This window comes from Miniopterus natalensis, chromosome 1 (assembly GCF_054644295.1).
Source record: "Miniopterus natalensis isolate mMinNat1 chromosome 1, mMinNat1.hap1, whole genome shotgun sequence".
NCBI classification, from domain to species: Eukaryota; Metazoa; Chordata; class Mammalia; order Chiroptera; family Miniopteridae; genus Miniopterus; species Miniopterus natalensis.
The window spans coordinates 51,098,764-51,120,898 of NC_142081.1; the positions used below are offsets into that span (position 1 = coordinate 51,098,764).

Genomic DNA, 22,135 nt, shown 5'->3' on the forward strand with positions numbered 1-22,135 from the left:
CTGTGAGGAGGACCACCCTGAGTACCTGGGGCGCTGGAGGTGACAGGATGTGGGCACCCACCCAGACTGGGTGGGTGGGTGATTTCCAAACGCACAATAGGAGCTCAGAGGCATTGACTGTGGATAAGGGGCATAGCCAGCCCCTCTGGGTCCTCCACAAACATTTCAAATCTGTCACATGTCTGCATCTTGCAAATGCTCACACCCTACTCTTCAGGAGCGCACTTTAATATTCTGTTTTGCTTTCTGTATTAACTTCTGGATTCCCAGCATGTCTTCAAACTTGAACAAGAAGAATATATGAAGGAAGATATCCCTTGGACTCTGATAGATTTTTATGACAATCAACCTGTTATTGACCTGATTGAAGCAAAAATGGGAATTTTGGAGTTACTGGATGAAGAATGCTTGGTAACTTAAAAAAAACTTTTTTTATCCAACCTATGAGTAATAACAGGTTAGCATTTTCAAGGTAGATTTTTAAAAAACGAACCTGTGAATTCTTGGCATGTTACCCAGTTGGTTGGATGTTAGTGCTGGGGCAGCCGCCCACAGCAAGGAACCCAAGGGCCAGGTGAGCCTCCCATCCTCAGCATGTGGGGCCCACCCTTGGGCAACATGCATGACCTCTTAGGTCACATCCAGCAAGGAGGTGCCCTTTGAGGCTGTCCCTAGGTGTGTGGAGAGTGGACATGGAAATAGCAAGTGACCCCCTGCCTGATGTTAATGACTAACAAGAAGTGAGTTTTCTTTTACTTCCTGATTCTATGAGTCAGCCATCGGGGAGGGGGGTGGCTGGAAAATCAGCACCATATACTTGGGGAGAAGAGGTCTCTAGGAGTTTTTCTATTCTCATTTCCCTCTGGGAGGAGCAGCTCTGTAGTGAGTCAGCCTAGCAGTGCACTTCATGGGCCACAGGAACAAATAATCTCCAGGACAGTAGTCATTTTTTGGTTTAAAGGTTGTATTTTGATGTTTAAACATAGGTTCAGGGATTTATTTGTACCAAAAATAAAAATAAAAAAATTATAATGTTGAGGATTTATTGGTGCTTTCTCCCTAGAATTCTCAGCCCTGCCCCCGGTGCCTCAGTGATATAAGATTAAAGGGCCAGCGTCAGTGCCAAGTATTCTGGGATGATCTGCTTGGGGCAGGAGGCAGGGGTCAGAGGACAAGGTGGCCTCTAGGAAATCACAATTATCCCTAGGTGACCAGTGATACACAGAGGCATGCAGGAGTCATTTGAACACAGTGGGGTATTAGATTCACATCGTTCTGGCTGAATATACTTGATGGCTTTCAAATCACCAGTATCAAGAACAAGTTTTGCAACTTGCTTAGTTTGAGGAGATAAGATCTTGGTGCAAGGAGGTGGTTATTCATTATGCAGTAAAACAAAAGAAAAAATATTTGGGGGGTTGGAGGGGAACTACATGTAGGTGCCAGTCTTTCTCCATAAATCTGAGAATAAAGTCACATTCACATAATGCAATCCGTGCTACTTTTTCTGAACCTTTGGAGTTCTTTGGGGAAAAAATACAAAAATACTGCCCATTTTGCAGAAGTAAAATTCTTTATTCTTAAGTTATTATATGACCATTTCCTTTTAGTTTATAACATTTTGTTCTAAAAGGGCATTGATATATCCATTTAAATATCACTCTAAAAATTGCTGAGAACAAGGACAGATTTATGCCTAGAGTTGCTTTTATTATTTTTATTTATTTATCTCCAACTGAGAATATGTTTTTTATTGATTTTAGAGAAAGAAGGAGGGAGAGAGAGAGAAAGAGAGAGAGAGAAGCATCAATGTGAGAAGCATCAATCGGTTGCCTCCTGTATGCGCCCAGATGGCAGGGGTGGGGGGGACATACCCGAAACCTAGGTACGTGCCCTGACTGGGAATCAAACCTGCCCCCTTTTGGTGTACAGGACATAAAAGGAGCTGTGGACCTAGGGCCCTTCACTGTAAGGTCCCTCATATCTTGCTTTCTCAGAACGAGTGCTTTTCCATAAAAAAGAAAGAAATCCTATCGCTTGTGACAGCATGGATTGACCTCGAGGGTATTAAGCTCAGTGAAATAAGTCAGTCAGAGAAAGACAAACATATGATTTCGCTGATATATGGAATCTAAAGAACAAAACAAAATAGAAACAGGCTCCTAGACACAAAGAGAGAACTGGTGGTCGCCAGAGGGGAAGAGGGTCTGGGGACTGAGTGAAAGAGATGAAGGTCTCTCCTGACTCAAGCATCGTCCCCTACACCGAAAAGGTTTAGGGTTCCTTTCCTGGTCAGGGCACATAACGAGGTTGTGGGTTCGAGCCCCTTTGGGGCATGTGAAGGAGGCAACTGATCAATGTTTCTCTCTCACATTGATGTGTGTGTGTTTTTACTCTCTCTCCCTAAAAATCAATAAAAACATATCCTCGGGGGAGGGTTACGAAAGAACACACACATTGGTAGTTAACAGAGTAGTCACAGGGGTGTAAAGTACAGCATAGGAATGTAGTCCGTAACACTGTAATAACTGCGAATGCTGGGTGATCACTCAGTAAGTTATATAAATGTCCAATCACTGGGTTATACACCTGAAACTAACATAATATTGTATGTCAACTGTAATTGGAAATAAAAAAATTATTTAAATAAAGGAAAGAAAGAATAAGCACTTTTCCTCATCTCTACTCATCTCTCATCTCTAATTTCTTTACTCACTATTTGGTTTGCTGTCTCTTCCAGTTACCACATGGAACTGATGAAAACTGGCTTCAAAAGCTATATAATAATTTCGTCAACAAGAACTCTTTGTTTGAAAAGCCCAGAATGTCAAATGCATCCTTTATCATCCAGCACTTTGCTGATAAGGTACAGTGAGCGTCTGGAAGGATGCTGCGTGGAGGGAGCCAGAGCTGCTCCCTGGACGGAGCAGGCAGGCAGGGACTCCCCAAGCCGGGTCCCAGTCACACAGCACAGAGCTTTGATGAGGGACACGTGTATACGCAACAATTTTTAGTTTGTCTTTATCACAAAATACATGAGTTCCTATTGTCCTGCTTTAAAGGTCAACATGTTGCTAGTGGACCTCATTTCTGAGTTTGGATTTATTGTGAATTCATCAACTTCTTATCATTTTATTTTCTCCATGAAATTGTTATAATCAACAGCATAACTGTTTCTTGTAACAAAAGCTATACTTTTCTGGAGGTTTTTCTTTTTTTATTAAGCTGTAATATATTTATTATATTGTTCACATAGGTTGGCTGAAGATGATGGATTTTCTAGGTGATCTTTATTTTCTTTATATATCTCCAATTTTTTATGAAACAAATGTTACTCTAACAAAAAGAAATTTATTTTTTAAAGTATCATTGCTGAAAACTTGGAAAATACAGGGCGGAACAAAAGTAGGTTTACAATTGTGTGTATGCAAAACACAGAGTTTATTGTTGAATTACTATTCATTAATTACTGTATTTTTTTTCTGTACAAACAACTGTAAACTTACCTCTGCCCCTCCCTGTAGAAGGCACGGAAAAAGAAAGGCACCATAACCCCCTGCCCTAAACACGCCTCCTCATCTTGTTTTCCTTCCCCGAGGAAGCTCCTCTCCTCGGTGGGGTGTTTCTCCAGGGGCCTGGCCAGCGCTGAGGATGCTGGGGACAGGCTGTGCTGGTCTGCCCCAGAGGCCGGGGCTGTGGGTCAGCATCTGCTGGTCTTGCCGAGGGACCGAGGGCCTGGGAGGGGACAACAAGCTGCAAACAGCAACCTTTGTGGGCTAGAGGAGTTCTGTTAAATGTGATAGCCTCCTTGTGCTTAGTGGTTTTCAAACTCGGTTCCTGAAAAGATGCATGTGAAATGAATGATGATATGTCAAGTTATATTTTCGAGTTGTCCTTTACAATTTCACATTCGGGGTCCCATGGGGAAAAGAAAGGATCAGACTTCATACAAAGCACCCATGGGATTTATTTCAGGAGGCTGTCTTTATAACACATAGTTTCTGTACATCTAATTCTCTCACCTGACACCTCCAAGAAGCTCCCCGTAAAAGAACTAATGATGCGGCACCTTGGGTGGACTGTGGATTGGTGGGAAGAAACACGCACACTGTAAGGTCAGCTTAGTTCTCAATTCAGGTAGCCAAGGACATAAAGTCATTTTGAAGGTAAGGCAGCTACTCTTAGATGAAATAAGTCAGCACACCTTCCCTCGTCCCCAGGCTCACGGCAGGCACGCAGCTCCCTGGGACCTGTCCCCACAGGTGGTCTCCCGGATCGAGGAAACTCTACATTTGTTACAGCTTTGACCATTTAGACTAGTGGCTCATACCACCAGCCTGGAAGAATTTGTAAAGGGTCTGAGTGCTTCATTCACAAGGGAGTGTTTACAGACAGCCAGTGATCCTGCCTCTTAACCCAAACTCTGCCCAGTCAGGACACTTCCCTACCCACAGGGACAAGGCAGAGTCCTTGCTCTGGGGTCACTGAACATCCTCTCTGCCTCGAGGTTCTAGTACCAAAAGCCTGTTTCCTCACAGTTCATTTTTTATATATTTTTTAACATATTTTTAATTTATGAAGAATATTTGTCACATATTAAAATATATAACTCAGAGGCATAAACCTTGAGGGTCTGAATGTTTAGCAGCCTCCCACCCCCCACCAGGTATGTTGTCATTTGAGGGATTCCTGAAGCCTTACGAGTCTGAAAGGGCTGCTTGGGGAGCTTTTCTAAGCCCAGTTCAACCAGTGCAAACGCTCATCCTCTCTCAACCCTACTCTAAGGGCTTTGCTGGCCCTCAAAGCTCTGTGGTCAGGTGGTCAGGGTTTTTTTCCTTTCTACCCCATTAATGTTGATTTAGGAAAACATTTCCATTTGAACCCAAAGGACACCACTGAGACTTTTCCTCCTCCTGGTGGCTTCTAAGGCCAAGTGTACCCCAGCCTACGTCGTCTTAGACCTGCGTGTGCACTAACTGCCCACATTGCAGAAAAGGGTAAATGTGGCCAGAGAGAACTGACAGGTGAGAGAACAGAGTGGTCAGTGGCCAGCGAGAAACCAGGCAGTGGGCAGGCTGGCTCTTTGCATCCAGTGACACATTCTCAGTTCTCTCAGCTCTATCTAATGGGGCGGCTGTGAGAAACAGAAACCAAATCTCTCTTTTAGAAGATTGCTTTCAGAGCCCCTTCATGACTCTTCCTTTAAAAAGAAAAGAAACTTGTGGTACTTAGATGCTCTCTGCTCTTGTCTCTTTGGAAATAATGAATTCCTTTCTCTGTATAGGTTGAGTATAAATGTGAAGGTTTCCTTGAAAAGAACAGAGACACCGTCTATGACATGCTGGTTGAAATCCTGAGAGCAAGCAAGGTTTGTCAAGTCCCGAGGGGTAATTAATGCTTAAGTAATGTTACTAATGTAGATATGTATTAGGAAAAAGTATGAAGTGTGAATGTGTGTGTGTATACTTTCTTGCAGCGGCAAATTATAAGTCAGGCATACAAAAAACTATTTTAATTTTTTTAATTGACTTTTTGGAGAGAAGAAGGGAGAGGGAGAGAGAGAAACATTGATGTGAGAGTGAAACATCGATCAGCTGATTGGCTGCCTCCCATATTCATCCCCCAGGGCATGTTCTCTGACCAGAAATCAAACCGGCAACCTTTCAGTGCAATAGGACGACACCCAGCCAACTGAGCCACACCGCCAGTGCCAAAAAGCTATTTTAGAATTGGTATTAAAATATGTTTCTAACTTCTGAAAGCGTGCAAATCTCTGCTATATGCAAACTCAGAAATCAAGTGTACAGACGACAAAGAGGAAGGATAGCTGATACAGCCGTTTAAAGAACCACAGTTCACATTTTATTCATTCAGTCACAAATACTATTTATGCAGCACCTGCCATATGCCAAGCACTGTCCTAGACTCTGGGGATACAGCAGTGAGCAAGGCAGATGGGGTTCTTGCCCCGGTGGAGCTCACATCCCAGAGGGAGTATCTTAATTAAGCATGTAATCGGCAATGGTAGGCAGTGCTGAGTGCTCGAGGAAAACCAACACACAAGGGAGAGAAAACCACACAGGGACGGACAGAGAGTGGCTGTAGGCTGGGAAACTTCCCAAATCCATGGTTCTGTGTTATCACTGGTGTCACCAAAAGAATGACTTCTGGCTTGTTTATTTCCTCTTTAAACATGCCTTTATTAAAATTTGAAAGTAAGGATATTTCACAAGCCTTCATCTTTGTGAAGATTTATCATATTTATTTTCCTTCTTTTAAAAGGTCCCAGTCCTTTGTCGATGTTCATGTATCTTTACCATTTCCCAGATGAGCACGGGCATGTCCACTAAAGATCAAAAATCATAGGCTGTAACACCTTTGGTTATTAAAACTGATTCATGATAGATAATTCCACGTGGAAATGGCCTACATCTTGTATACAAAATCAGTTGACTTAATTGGCCAATTGTTCACTCACCCCCAAGCTTACCCTGGGGTCCAGTCTGGCAGATGGAGGCAGAGTGCGTGGAGGCTCAGATGGGTCTCCCCGCTGAGCACACAGGCTCTCGGAGGCACGGGAGTTTCAGCTCCACTCCTCCCAAGGGCACACAAGGGTACATCAGGCAGGAATTCTCCCCCAAAGGAGATCAATGCCTGATTTAAAAGAAAAAATAGGAGGTTCACTATAAGAGAGAAGATTGACATTTAAAAAAATAGCTGATGCAGGGTAGAAAGTAATAAGTGTCGTAAAAGAGGTACAAATAAAAGATTAAGATAGTTCAGAGAAATTTGGGATTCTTTCCTGCTGGGCACCAGGGAAGGTATTGTAATGGGTGGGGTGAAAAATATTTTAACAAAACCTTGAATAATGGGCCTGGTTTGGGTCTGTGGGCATGAAAATGTGGGGTGGAAGGGAGGAAAGTCCAGGTGCAGAGGTAGGCCCTATAAATGTTTCCACTTTCCTGACACTGAGTGATACCCACGTGGAGACATTCTCTGCTTCCATTCCTGGGAAGGAAGTCATGGTCATCCCAAATGAGGACGACCCGCTTGTGGAATTGAGATTTGATGTAAAGATTGCCACATGACCCTCCACTGGCTTAGATGGGCTTGCGACCACTTGTGTGGCTGTACCAGCTGGGGCCTGTGGGCGAGTGTTGTGGACACTGAAATCCTCTCTGCTCCCTCCAGTTTCATCTCTGCGCCACATTTTTCCAAGAAAGTCCGGTTCCTCCTTCCCGTTTTGGTTCAGCGATCACGATGAAATCTGCAAAGCAAGTCATCAAGCCAAACAACAGGCAGTTCCGGACCACAGTGGGGAGTAAGGTACCGGGAGGTGTCTGAGGGTGAGGGAGCCAGGGCTTAGGCTGGCCCCCCGGAGAGGGCACTGGGAGGACCCACATTTCAGGCACCAAGCTTCTTCCAGTGTGGTGTAAACACAAGTGCAAAGAAAAGCAGTAGCTCATCATCATTGCACCTCAGCCTCTGAGGCTGCACACACGTGAGCAAACCACACCTTTGCACAGTAACGTGATTTACTGCATCTTCTGCTCTGTGGGAATGTTGGACAGAGTGGTGTTCTGTCCAGAGCAGTAGGACATGCTGATAACCAGTCATGGGTTGAAACCTTTCATAATAGATGTTTATGCGTGAAGTTAACTTTTCCTCTTAACTTACCAAGGTGGGACCTTTTTTTTTTTTTGCCTCGATGCAAGTATTGCATTTCAGCACATCTATTGTCTGACTTTGTCTCCTAGTTCCGTAGCTCTCTGTCCTTGCTCATGGAGACCCTCAATGCAACCACACCCCACTACGTTCGCTGCATCAAGCCAAACGATGAGAAACTACCCTTTGAGTAAGTGTTCCCATGCAGCAGAGGGGAAACTCTGAGCAAGCCAGGGTTCTCCATGATGTTGGAGAGTGTGCTCGCAATTGTCTTGACCTTGACTGTCTGACTCAAAACTATCCTGCCCTTTATATACAATGTCAGCACAACCCCTCTGGCCAAGCCCCCTTATCTCCAGCTTGAAGTAAAGCGGCCAGAGGTGAAAGAATATTCTACACCTGAAGTCTATGCAGCCGAGAAAGCCGAGCATGTTGCTTAATTATGAGAGACTCTGCATGCATTTGAAGGAGAAGGACTGTAGAGGGTCACAGTTTCACCCCCCAACATGGGAGGAGACATTAGACTTGTTCTTTGGGTCTCCGGAAAGTGCTGCAGACCCATGAGTGGAAGGTCTCACGTCCTCTTAGCTGACTGGAGCTGAAGGGTGGCTGAGGGGATGTGCTGTCCATGGAGGTGGTGAATGTGCGTATGGGTCACCAGAGGGTCAGACCCAAGTCAGTGGGCCACCTGCTGGGTGTCTTGTAAAGGGAACTCAAGCATCAAACGGGCACTTGGATGAGGTTAGTTTGAACATTTCTTCTACTCTGTTGCCATTCAACGCTCAACCCAATGGCATTTCCCCACAAGGCCTCTCCCTGTCACCTGCGCCAGAACCAGTCGCTCCTTTCTCTGTAGCCTCACCTTCCTGAGCTGTTTCACAGGGGGACCATTTTCATTTGACATCAACAGATCTTTGTTAAATATCTGCTGTGCATGTGGCACGTGGATTACAGAGACAGTCCTCCTCCCTAGGAGCTCATGGTCTAGGCAGCCCTGCTGCACTACTTATGGTATTATCATCAATGATGATGGCTTAACGGCTTGTAAAATCATCTTTAGGTTTGACTCCAAGAGAACTGTCCAGCAGCTGCGAGCCTGCGGCGTTCTGGAAACAATTCGAATCAGTGCGCAGAGCTACCCATCCAGGTACGTTGTCAGTCCTCGTTTGCGGGAAGAGTGCCCAACTTCAGGTCTGTGCTGAGAACCAAGAGGGTGGCTGCCATGACTTGTCACTATCATAAAATGCTCCCAAGAGTTGTCCCCCTGTGCTGTGGGGGTGCCAGAACTAGGTGATATGCAGGCAGTGCATGGGGCCGAGTCTGCCATCACCACTACCCCATCACCCACTTCAGCTGCTGCTGAGGGTCACCTGGCCTCCCAGTGCCCCTAGGAAAGGGAGCCGGGGTGGGGGGAGAGGACAGTTCTTGGAGCGGAGCATTAACAAAAACAGTCCAGGCACAGACAGGTGTGCTCCACATGAGATTTGCATGGTGTCCCAGCAGGGAGGCGGGTCAGAGGTCAGGGCTGTCGTCCCCAGAACAGGCCTCACCCCCAGCAGTGACAGGTGAGTCTGCAGCTCTGCAGACATGGCAAGCTCCCTGTCTGGCACGCCTCCTTAGATCCTCTTTGACCTTCCAGGTGGACATACATGGAGTTCTACAGTCGCTATGGTGTCCTCATGACCAAGCAAGAGCTTTCATTCAGTGATAAAAAGGAGGTCTGCAAGGTGGTCCTACACAGGCTCATCCAGGTCAGGCTCGCTCACCTTGAATCGTGGGCTCTTGTCGAGAAGCACGTCTCCCAAATGCACTTCCTCATTTTTGCCTCAGTCTCTGGACTACAATTGTCATGAATGGCTAAGAGGAAAGAAAATGTCCCCTAAACATTTGTGTGCTAAGGAGGTCAAAGCAGACACTCTCCTGACTGCAGGAGTCTCCTTTAGGGACCCAAATTGGAACCCTGGCTTCCCCCAGTGTCCTCCTGTCCGGCTTTGTTCTCCCACCTTCCAGGGATCTTCCGTGGGCCTGGTTTATGTTACATAGTCAACCAGTCACAGACACAGCCCTCAGCATGGGTTTAGATTATTGCTGAAGCAGGGAGTCGTGATGGAAAAGAGAGAAGGAGTGACGATGGTCAGGAAAGGGGGTAAAAGAAGCCAGAAACCAAGCCTTTCCTGGTGCCGGTGCTGCTCTGTGGAAACCACGTACAGGAGACTAAAGCTCCCCAGTGGCCCAGCTGAGAACCCCCGAGAAGGCGCAGCCCTTCCCACCCACAGACAGACTCCTCTACTTCAAGTCTATTTCTCCCCCAAAGTGGCTTTTAAACAAACAAGTCAACATACACATTTCTAGATCATGACCAGAGTTTTTCTGCTTTATGTCAGAGAACAGATATGTAAAAGTATCAGTGTTTTTGGTATCTTTGAATCTCTAAACATCTTTTCCAAATACCATGGAAAATACTATTGTTTCTGATTACATTATTTTTCTCTTCCAGGATTCTAATCAGTACCAGTTTGGGAAAACCAAAATTTTCTTCAGAGCAGGGCAAGTGGCTTATTTAGAGAAACTCCGACTGGATAAACTGAGGCAGGGCTGTGTTGTGATACAAAAGCACATCCGTGGCTGGCTCCAGAGGAAAAAGTTCCTCCGAGAGAGGCAGGCTGCCCTGACTATCCAGCAGTACTTCCGGGGGCAGCACACGGTCAGGTACGTGGGAGCCAATGGGGACGTGGGGGATTGCGCTGCTTTCTCTGCTGATCACTTCCAGGGGTAGGGGCCTGTCATTCTCCTGGGACCCAGGCTGCATGTCCCTGAGGTGGCTGTAAGCCTCCAGATGAGAAGGGTGTGTCCCTCAGGGACAGGTAGCACTGAGTCTGCCTGCTGTGCCCCCGTGGGACAGATGACAACCATGACCCGGAAGAGAGGAAACTCCAATCAGGGTGTCTCTGAAGAGGGTCAGAATTCCCCAGGAGACCAGGGAGACAGACTAGGCCCCTGGTCTGTAGGAACTGAAAATGCCTAAGAAGACCAGGGCCCTGGTGGATCCCCTGAGTAAATATGCCATAAACAGCCACTGACCAGACTACCTGCAGAGGGCAGGAGACAGACCATGCCTAAGGGGATTGATGAGGAGGCCCTGCCAGCAAACAGAACCCTGGAGCAAGGCTACCATGGCTGCCCCAGGGAATGGCTGAGTGGAGAGCAGTTGCACCAGCCTTGACTGTCCCACCCCTCCTTGGGTGCTCCCAAGAAGCCGTGCTGGGCTGGCCAGTGACAGGCATTTCCCAAAAAGCATGTGTGCTTCCATGGGTCTCCCCAGCTCACTCCTTGGCATGCTCTTAGGATGGTTGAAAAGTGAGAAGGCAGATGTGTCACTGAGCCTGACCTCTTCCTGAGCTGGAGGCCTGCCCTCCAGTGGCATCTGGGTTCTCCAGGTGGTTGGCCCATTACCACCTTCATCTCAGCATGCCCCAAACCGAACCTGCCATTACAGCCCCCAGTCCCCCAGGCGACGGTCTTTCACACACACACACACACACACACACACACACACACACACACAGCGCGCCAGGCTTGCCCTCCCGTGCTTCTGAGTTCAGTTAATAGCTGCAGTCTCCAGGGCAGGAAACCCCAGACTTATCTTCTTCCCCAGATGTGTACGCACTTTCCATTCAGGAATCACGGAGGCCTGTCTGTTCCATGCACCTTCACTTGCCTCTGTGTGTCTCCCACTCATTCATTCCTGGGCGCCTGCCCTGGGTGAGGCCTCATCATCTCTTCCTTATACTCTTAGAGCATGTCCCTTCACCTGCCACCTCTCTCTCCTGTCTTCCTGAAGCAGGGCCTCATTAAGTCGCTGTCCTGCTCCTGCCCTGGATGCCTCCAGTGGCCCCTATTTCCTACAGAAGAGCATTCAATCTTTGACATGATACCCAAGGTGCCTGTGGCCTGGATGCATTCATAAGAATGGAAGCTCTGTGAGGACAGGGACCATACTTGTCTGGTTCCCATTACGTTCAGACCTAGGACCTAGCACATTGGCTGTCACATAGTAGGTGTTCAATAAATTTTATACATATATATACACACACACACACACACACACATAACAAATGAGGCCCACCTATTTTTCTAACCTCATTGACTACTAACTTTCTCCATGTGTCTTATATTTTAGCAATTTTAGTCAGATTTTCTTTTTCTGAGTGTTTCTAGCACTGCTAGGCTTCTGTGCCTTGGCTGGTCCCTCGGTATAAAATGCCTTTTCCAACCTTTACTGTCTTACAGAAATCCTTTCCCATCAAGGACTGGCTCACACATCAGCCCCTCCCAGGCAGTTCTGTAAGATCTCTCTTACGGATCTTTCAGTAGTTATTTTACTTTTGTCACATCCGACTTGGCCATTTGTAAGTCTGTCTGCTCCATGAGGCTGTAAACCCTGAAGGTTAGAACTTTGTCTTCTCCAGTCCTTTGGATAGGAGTTGACAAACTTTTTCCGTAAGAGCCCAATTATTTGAGCTTTTGGGGCCCTGCAGTTTCTCTCACAACTATTCACCTCTGCCGTTGTAGCATGAAATCAGCCACAGGTAATATTGTGAAGATTAGACGTGGTGTGTTTTCATAAAACCTGACAATCACAGGCGGAAAGCTGCAGGTTTGGCCCCGAGGCCATGGTTTTCCAGCCCCTCCCCGATCTAGAGCCTACAGCCCGATTGCCCACAAGAATGAATGAACTGATGAAGGGGGTAAGTGCAGTGCCGAAGCACAGGTTTGTTGTCACAGCCTCTGTGGGCTGGGAGTGAGGCGGATCGTCAGCCTGGATGTGAAGAGTATGAAGGTCCCCATGGTCCCTCGTGCCTGGAGCCAGCACACGCAGATCAGGGTGAAAGGGGAGATAATGACTGACCTGAAGCAGGCATTGCAGTAAACCACCGACAGAGTATAATGTGTAGATTTGCAACACATTTGACTCTTCCATAGTAGGAAAGAGCTGCACAAGCTGTAGAGGTCAGTGCTCTGTGGGTAACAGGTTGACTCCACATTTTTCTTAACCAAGGAAAGCTGTTACCGCGGCAGCCTTGAAAGAGGCCTGGGCAGCCATCGTCATTCAGAAGTACTGTCGTGGGTATCTCATCCGCAGTTTATACCAGCTGATTCGCGTGGCCACCATCACCATCCAGGCCTACACCCGAGGATGCCTGGCCCGGAGGAGGTATCGAAAGGTGCGGCTGAGTCCACAGGCTTCCCCCAGGGCTCGTGTTATTTTTCATCAACAGTACAGGCAACCTCACTTTATTGTGCTTCACAGATGTTGTGGGGTTTTTTTAAATATGTAAATTGAAGGTTTGTGGCAACTCTATGCTGAGCAAGTCTATTGGCACCATATTTCCAACGGGCTCAGATGATGGGTAGCATTGTATAGCAATACAGTCTTTTTAATTGTTATGTGCTTTTTTTTTAAGACAGTGCTGTTGCACACATAATATACTGCAGTATAGTGTAAACGTAACTTTTATATGCACTGGGAAACCCAAAAATGCATGTTACTGTATTGCTTTGCTGCGATACTCACTTTATTGTGGTTTCTGGAAATGAGCCCACAGTCTCTGAGGTGTGCCTATAGTGAAACAGTTCTGCATGAAGACCTTCCCAGAGCAGGGAGCTCTGGTATGTGAGTGTCCGTACATGTCTGCTACAGGTAGAATTTGCTATTGTTTGAAAAGTCTATTATAGGTCTCTGTGGGTTGATTGAAAGAAATTCATTTTTTGCACTGTGGGAATATTGCAGTAGTTGCACTCCAAACATTGGAGTTGATGAAAGAAAGAATAGAGATCTAGTTTGCATTTCACAAAATCTTGTTTTAAAGATGCTGGAGGAACACAAGGCTGTGATCCTCCAGAAATATGCTCGTGCCTGGCTGGCCAGGCGCAGATTCCAGAGCATCCGACGGTTCGTGCTCAATATTCAGCTTACGTACAGGGTCCAGCGTTTGCAGAAAAAGCTAGAAGATAAGGTAGGTGTTCATAATGCACTTTTCATATTTATTTTTTCTAATAGGCATATTTGGTCTGGGCCAGTTCCTTGGCTATGCAGTTCAAATTTATACTCACGTCAGGAGGTTCAGACAGTTTACATGGAGCCTGAGCTAGAAAACAGAAGCACACTTTAAAGGGCTGCTACATATGGTTGTGTGGGTTGTACACTGCACAGGGCAGCTTCCCAGGAGGGCAGGTGGGTCTGAAACCAGTCTGGTTCTGCTTGCCAGCCCTGGTGTCCTGACACAAGAATACGCTGCCTTGAGGTAGGAGTGCCTTTTTAAATTTGCACAAAGCTGCTGTCTTCACACCAAGCCAGGCTCCCTCGGGATGTACTGGCTCATAGGAGCTGCTATTTCCTAACTTGCCCAAAGGTCCATATGGTCTAGCTGTAGCCCTGCCTAATTTGAGAAGACTCCTAGTGCCATTCCCGCTGGTAGGAAAAAACCCACATGCTCTCTGCTAGTGGGCGAGTGCTGCGGAATATAAAGTGTCTAGATCTATAAAACTCACTCCTGGGCCTGCCATTGTTTATTCTGAGATTCTCCTAAGGTGAACTTTAAATCTAGCCTTAAACTATACCTTGAGGGTCCTTAGTAAATGGATAAATATGCAAGCAAATAAACTTGAAATTTTGATGGGATTTCCCCTGATTGCACTGTTATGTAGCAGGCCTGCATGTTATATGACTTGTGCAGAACATCACTCCAAGTTCAGGGTATCGGCAGAGTTGGTTTCCACTGAGTTGTCTCTCCTTGGCTTGCAGATGGCAATCTCCTCCCCGTGTCTTCAGGTCGCCTTCCCTCTGTGTGTGTCTGTGTCCTAATCTCTTCTTATAAAGACACCAGTCATACTGGATTAGGCCCCCCCCACATGACCTCATTTTACCCTAATTACATTTAGAGACTCTGTCTCCAATTCAGTCACATTCTGAAGTACGGGGTATTAGGACTTCACCGTGTGAAATTGGGGGACAATAGGGAACATAGTTCAGCCTACAGCACTAGAGTTGTCTGGTGCTCCAGGGCTGGACTGGCCACTGAAAGAGCCACCAACCAGCTCAGGGACCCATTTGTCTGACCAGATCTGCCACTGTTCTCACTGGATGAAGATGTTTATACACGCCACTGTAATGATAAATGTGACTAGTGTAACTAAACCTGAAAGATTTAGATGCCGCGTGAAAGGTTGTGAGAAGCCAATGGAACGGCTTCTTTATTTGGGATAAACCCCTAAGCACCTGCTGCTGCTTTTCTGCAGAACAAAGAGAACCACGGGCTGGTGGAGAAGCTGACCAGCCTGGCTGCCGTTCGGGCTGGCGATGTGGAGAAGATTCAGAAACTGGAATTGGAACTGGATAGGGCAGCTGTCCACAGGCACAATTACGAGGAGAAGGGGAAGAGATACAAGGCTGCCGTGGAAGAGGTCTGTGCTGGGTGCGACTCGCAGTAGCTGTGAGTCTTCCCACGGGAGAGAGCGCAGCGTTTTCCCGCATTGCGGATTTTGCTGTTGGCTTCCATCATCAGAGGGACCCTCCCTTTTGGAGGACAGGAGGGCAGAGCCCTAGACTCTATGGGAGGAAGAGGAACACAGGCTTTGAGAAACACAACATAAAGTTTCCTCTTCCTTTCAACTTCTAGAAAGTGATGAAAACCCAAAAAGGCGCCCTGGCGGCTGCTTTCCCCTCTGCCAGGGTGATCTTGGTCCCCTGTTGCTGGCCCATCTGGCGTGTGCCCTGAAGCATCTCACCCAGAAGAGCAATGCTTAGGGCAGGTTTTCATCTCTGTGATGGAATGAGAAGAGCAGCAGACATAAAAATCCAGTGTCTCAGGTTTAAATCTTGTCTTTGCTGCTATCTGGCTGGGTGGCCTTAGGCAAGTGACCCTTACCCTCTCTGAACTTTAGTTCCCTCTTATGTAAAATGGAAATGACAGGAAGGGACTTCACAGCATTGTTGTGAAGATGAAATTGTCAGATGAAATAATTTAGCCAAATGCTTAGCATGGAACCTTGCACAGGTGCGAGCTGATGTTTTCTAAGGAGGTAGTCTTTATTACCGCCTATTCTCCTACACTTTCCAGAGTCCTACAGCACCCAAGGTTGTGGCAGCCTGGAGTCTCAGGGCAGCTCTCTGCCCTCCCTATGGCCTGGTGCCTGGCTGCTGGCATTGTCCCCACTGCTGGTCACCAACTATCCATCAGCACCATCAGCTGCCAGCCAAGCAGACACTTGACCACGAGAAGCTAAAATAATAGAACTTCTGTCACGATCACTCAACCTTATTTCCTGAGTCATAACACTTCAAAATGTGAATCCATATTACATCCCAAATAATTTACATCCTATTAAATATGTAAATACCCTGTCTATTGAGAAGCTCAGAAAAGAATAGAGAAGATTCCTTGACTTTGAGGCGACCTTGGTTTGGTTCTTTCTCCTTGATTTCAGCCATTGCAGGTTGGGATCTAGTGTCTGCTTGAAGTTATATGGAGCCCTTGCATGTGAAAGTAAATGCACCGTCTTGCAGTGGGCTGATGCTGGCTTTATCCATGGATAGGATATGCATGTGTGTACACGTGCATACATACATACATACATACACATGCACACACTAATTTAAAAATATACAGCTTTCCACCAAGGAAGACAATGGTGACAAAATTTAAAATGAGGTTTTCAAAAAAGTTGTTTTTCCTTCCCTTTGCTAGAAATTGGCAAAGCTTCAGAAGCATAATTCAGAGCTGGAAGCACAAAAAGAGCAGATACAACAGAAGCTTCAGGAGCAGACTGAAGAGCTAAAAGGTAAAGCCCAAGTGGCCTGATTCATACATCCCATATGTTCACTTGCCCGATCATTCTGGAAATAACTATTGGCTGTGAACCAAGTTTTAGGCAGAACCAGGAATCTCTGGTGTATACTTAGTATAACAAGAAAATTTTTGCTCCACAGAGAAAAACTATATTTAAACTGTGGTAACTTTACCCTATAGATTCATCTGTTTTATTTCCATCTTTTGTCAGACAGCACAGCAATCCCTGTCTCAGGGCCCCCTGGGCCATTTGCAGGGTACAGATGTTTGGGCCATAAGCCTGGAGCCTTTCATCACAGCTGGGAAAGGATATGTGTGTGTCTGTGCATGTGCATGGATGTGCTGTGGGTGGTCGGGCTAATATTGGAGTCGTGTTTGTTGTTTTCCAAGGATTTGAAGTCAGATTTCAGATCTGTCCTAGTTACTTGGTCTGAGGAATACCCACATCCTCTGCCACTGCCCTGGTCCTGAACACAGGGTACTCTTAGCTCCTGAGCCACAGCACCCTCAAGCTGTCAGGCACAGACACTTGGAACCAGTGGCAGTATTACTTTTATTTAGGGATGGCAAGCAGCCACTCTTAGCCTCACTCTGTCCATTTGTAGCTTTCCAACTTGAATTCCAATCACAGGCACTTGCTCAATCCCAACAGGCTCGTGAGCCTGACGGTTCCAGAACAGATGGTTTAAATCACCACACTCAATTGCCTGTCTTTTCCAGGGACCTTTTCCTTAAGCTCTGACGTGGGGCACTCGAGGCATGAGGTTCAGGCCTGGGCATCTAGCACACCCCAGGCCCAGCAGGGGTGGGTACTCCAGGATCCAGAGCACAAGAGCCATGGGGGTCCAGGTCAGAGTGTGAAAGGAGCCAAGTCAGTAGGAGGGAGTGAACATCCCAGGTCCTGGCAAGGAGAGCGGGGAAGGCTGCTCAGATGAAGCCAAGGATGAGCCTGCCCTCCTGCTCCAGATGCTGTGTGCCCTCCGCCCTGTCTGTAAGGACCGATGATGAACAGAGGAAAGTCAGGGGTCTGAGAGTAAACCTTGAACCTGAATTAGGGAAAGCCTTACCCATCGTCACCTTTTTTAGTACAATATACTCCTCTTGGGTGTTTGTTCTTTTTTCTAATTTTAAATGGAATTTCCCACAAGAAAATTTAAATTCCCACAAGTGTGTCCTGAAAATTACATATTTGATAGCATTAACATGTTTGCATGGATAATTTTATATCTTCTTCTAAAAATGCATGAAGACTTTCAAACCCGGTGTTTATAAACTGCTTATCCTGAGGGTCTCCCCACATGTGGCAAACAGTGTTTTATGAAAAGCACCAGCCTTTGCTTACCCTGTGACCTATGACTGAGGCATATGATCAAAGTTATTTCCCCTTTTTGAAATTCGGACACCATTCCTTTGCTCTTGGGAAGAAAGTCACATTTGAGCAGCCTGTTTAACCACTTTGCAAGTGGCCCAAGATGGTAAGCACCGGAAGCAAAGCCAGTTCTGTGAGTGAACTGAAAATTGAAATTATATCAAATATAATTTAACCATAGACATCTTCCCTCATGTTTTCTAGCTGACTCATGGCTTTCTAAAGCAGTCATTTTCATCCAAGGACATTTGACACTGCATGGGACAAACTATTAAACTACTGGCTTTTTTTTTTTTTTTTAACTAAATAATTTGGAGAATTGCTATTGTCACTTCGTCCCTGGACTCCCCTCTGGGGCAGGGCTCATAAATGAGGCAGAATTAAGAGTGAGGTGTCAGCTAAGCACAAATAGGAACACCAGGCTTTGATGGGCTGCACCTGTCGTGTGTGGACATGTTGGGGACATGGGACTGTCATGGCCAGAGAATGTCCAGAACCCCAATGACTGTTTCCTGATTGTCCGGTGCTCCCCTACCTTGTGCTTTGTGTTAGAGATCTCATATTTAAATGAAACAGCATCTTTTTTATATTTCTTCTTCCCCAAATGAAGACAGACACTTCATTATTTTCTTGGTTATCATAAATGACTGGTTCTCAGGGACACTTGGCAATTTCTGGAGACATCTTTGATTGTCACAACTGGAGCAGAGGTGCTACTGGCTTCTAGTGGGTAGAAGGGATGCTGCTCAGTATCCTGCAAAGCACAGGGCGCCCCTCCCCAGGATAAAGAATTACCTCGCTTAAAGTATCATAGTGCTGAGATTGAGAAACCCTATCAGAAACTGATCATTTTCCCCCCAAAAGGGTTTCTGTTTACTTTTAATAATATTTATCATCTCAAAACCAACATGCTTAATTTTAATCAAACAAATGGTATTCAGACCCATAAAAGTGCTATAAATAAAACAGTAGATTCCAACGTGACAAATTTGTGAGAGTTATTATTTTGAACCCCCTATTCACCCATATTTCTAATTTATAAAAGTGAAAGTTACCCTCCACCCTATTAGTAGTAAATACTTGATGAGTGTTCCTGTGTTCTCACTTTCTTAAACAAGATGTGAAACAACCGAGGCCTGGGGTTTGCAGGCCTATTTCAAAGAGCATTGCCTTTTCACAGGAAAAATGGACGACCTCACCAAGCAGCTCTTCCACGACGTGCAAAAAGAAGAACAGCAGAGAATGTATGAAGCCTGGTTTGCCTCATAGCGACTGCTGCTTTCTCTCTCTGCTGTTTCATATCTTGCTTCTCAGCTTGCAGACAGCAGATCCCAGACACAGGAGAGCAGGGTGTGCGTATTTATAGGAAGTGAAGACGTGGGGATCTGTGAGAGCCAAGGCCCACAGTGTGCACCTTTTAGACACGCCTTTCGTTCTGCAGTTGTAGGCAGGGGACCCTGGGAACTTTTGCTTTACCTTATTGCTAAGACAGTGAGAAGTCCAGAGACTGCCACCCCTTTCAACTTCCATCAAATCTCAGAAGTAAGATTATTGCCTAGGAAATAAACCTCCCTCCCTTTCCCCACCTGTTATATCTGTTCATTTGATTCTTGGCCTAGACAATAAGGGATATAAAACCTTCACAAAAACTAAGGCAGCTCCCCATGACCTTGTACTGCACCAATCCTCCCTTTCCTATGTCAATATGAAACCCTTTGCTGATCTCCAAAGATTTCAGCCTCGGCTCCCTTCTCTTAAGGAGTCAACTGAAAGGTTTTAGATCTCAAAGTAGGGATGGGTGGCAGGGTGTTGGGGAGAGATGGAACGTTCATGACATTCAGGGTGCTGGGGGCAAGAAGGCTCAGGGCTGCCCGGGGTGGTAGGATATACGACTTTCTAATGTAGGTAGTTAGCAGGGGAGCCTGGGTCTGGGTGAGGAGGCAGGATGCCAAAAAGTTAGGGGAGGGAGTGTCACTGAAGATCTCTAAGAGCTAACAAAGTGTCTCATGATCCTGCATCAGTTTTAAAGTAGGGACATTTGACACTTTACCTTGAAAAATCTATTTTTCAATGAACTCTTAACTCTAGGAGAGGAGCTCAGCTTTTGGCACCTCACTGTGTATTGGGGCCACTTGGGAGTGATCGTTTCAAGCAGTGGGCTTGTAGAGCCAGCCTGAGGCTAGCTTTGAGCTCTTTGCAAACCTCATTTAGCCCTCACCTTTAATTTGTTTTGGTCCCTGGTCAGCTGATGGGGGAAGTCTTGGCCACAGTCACAACCCTTCAGAGATGCAAAGATGCCCACGGCCTGTGGGCACACACCCGCCTAGTTTAGGCTACAAATTTAAGATTATTTTTACATGTGACTACTGGCTGCAGTCTGCTTCTTCGAAGACATTTTGCTGACCTCTTAGGAGCACTGCAGGGCTTTTAAAAACCTGAAAGAAAAGTCTAAAATTTTGTTAATATCTATACAAGGAAATGAAACCAATTGGAACTGCGATTCTCTTCTTCGGGTTTTACCCTTTGTGCTGTAAAAGCAAGTCATAAAACCAACTGAGTTGACAGCTTAGCAAGTAGACTGATGAGTCATAAACTCATACAGCCCCAGGACTGCTTCAGTTTTAACTGGACCCCCATGGGCTGTGTTGGGCTGGTCTAGGTCATGTATCTCCAGTTATTTTCTTGGTCAATCTTCCCATAGTTAATTGAGCAACCGTATCACGAGGAATTAGATTTTCATGGACTTTGGGGCATCTGAATTTGCTGAAATTTGTTCTGGAATGTTTGAAGGATTGAACCCTTTGACATGTTAACTGACTGTACTAACTTGTTTAGGACCAAGCCAAACCCTTCCGTGATCCTTGGAAGTTGGCAGCAGCCAGGACTCAGCAGAGTATGCCAAGGTCTTTGCTGAGGGAACTGGCCTCTCCAAGGGGACCACATGAAACCAAGTGACTTTGGGATATAGCACCCCAACCGCTGTTGAGTCTAAATTCAGCCTCCTATTTGTTTTCTCTGTGTGGGACCGTGGTAGAGCCACACTTCTCAGATCTGAAGGTGTAAGGAGCTTCCTTAACCAAAGGGGACAGGAAACAGTCAGCTAAAAATAAGGCCATTGTTTATTGGAACTGTCACAGTAGATTCTAATTAACTTGTCTCCTGCTTTCTGGAGTCTCCTCTTAGTTTCAAAGTGATGTATTGTTCTGATTCAGGGTAAAGACTTTAGAGACAATTCCGAATAATTTTTTCCTTTTGCTGCCTAGACTTCTTGAAAAAAGTTTTGAACTGAAAACACAAGACTATGAGAAGCAGATGTGCTCTTTGAGAGAAGAAATTAAAGCTCTCAAGGATGAGAAAGCGCAGCTGCAGCACCAGCTGGAGGAAGAGCAGGTCGCCTCGGATGGCTTAAAGGGGGAGGTGGCCCGGCTGAGCCAGCAAGCCAAGGTGGGAGCTTCTCACTTTCAGATGAGCTCTTTGGTTGAGTCAGTTCGCCTGCGAGGAGGAAGCAGGTTCTCTTTCCCATGGGATCAGACTGCTAAAAAGCAAGTGTGAAGGCCAAAAGCGAAAGGACACTGACTCCTTCAGCTCTTCCAAGTTTAAACCCCCATCCACCTTTGATTTAGCAATAATTGCCGTTCCTATTTTAAAGGTCAGCTCTCTAACTTTTTTGAAATTATATTTACATAAAGTTACTCAAATATGCTGACCTAGAGAGTACCTATAAATACCTGCATTCAAATTATATCCTTACTGTCAGAATCTTTCGTTTTAAACTGTTATTAGAACATGATGCATGTTTGGACAATCAAGTCTAAACTGAAATTCCTTCCCTGCAAGAACACACAGACCTCTATGTTCTTAAATGCAAAACATTTTAGTGTAAGGTTGGAAAGCATTTAAGCTTCCACTAAATATGTGAAACATATGTTAGTAGAATATTTGTTGAGATTTTGCAGATATTCCCTGTGGTTGTCGAGGAGTAGCTATGCATGGTTCAGAAGAGCGCTAGGAATCACATTTGAGATGCCTCTGAACCTCGCAGCAGAGCTGTCCATACTCTCTGGGTCCTGGTCTCCTAGTACTTAAGGTGGGAGATGAGTCTGTGGGATCAGGAAGGACCACACAGTCCTAAGACTGCTTCACTATTAGCCGTCACGTCATATTGCGGTCCATCTGTGGGAGTTGGGTCCTCGGCTACAGGCTGTATCTTGGGAAATCGTGTGGCTGCACTTGGAGTGAGGCACCAATATTT

At 46.0% G+C, this 22,135-nt stretch overlaps 1 protein-coding gene across 1 annotated transcript in view; it reads left to right on the plus strand.

Moving 5' to 3' along the window:
• Positions 1–22,135, plus strand: part of MYO5C (myosin VC) — an 82,962-nt gene that overhangs the window by 34,306 nt on the left and 26,521 nt on the right. The window contains exons 12-25 of the mRNA XM_087821401.1: positions 271–411; positions 2,741–2,866; positions 5,285–5,368; positions 7,192–7,326; positions 7,758–7,855; positions 8,726–8,812; positions 9,305–9,416; positions 10,163–10,374; positions 12,725–12,890; positions 13,536–13,682; positions 14,965–15,129; positions 16,413–16,506; positions 19,064–19,127; positions 21,147–21,327. Coding sequence (XP_087677527.1) covers positions 271–411; positions 2,741–2,866; positions 5,285–5,368; positions 7,192–7,326; positions 7,758–7,855; positions 8,726–8,812; positions 9,305–9,416; positions 10,163–10,374; positions 12,725–12,890; positions 13,536–13,682; positions 14,965–15,129; positions 16,413–16,506; positions 19,064–19,127; positions 21,147–21,327 — 1,812 coding nt within the window. The remainder of the gene's footprint in view (positions 1–270; positions 412–2,740; positions 2,867–5,284; positions 5,369–7,191; positions 7,327–7,757; positions 7,856–8,725; positions 8,813–9,304; positions 9,417–10,162; positions 10,375–12,724; positions 12,891–13,535; positions 13,683–14,964; positions 15,130–16,412; positions 16,507–19,063; positions 19,128–21,146; positions 21,328–22,135) is intronic.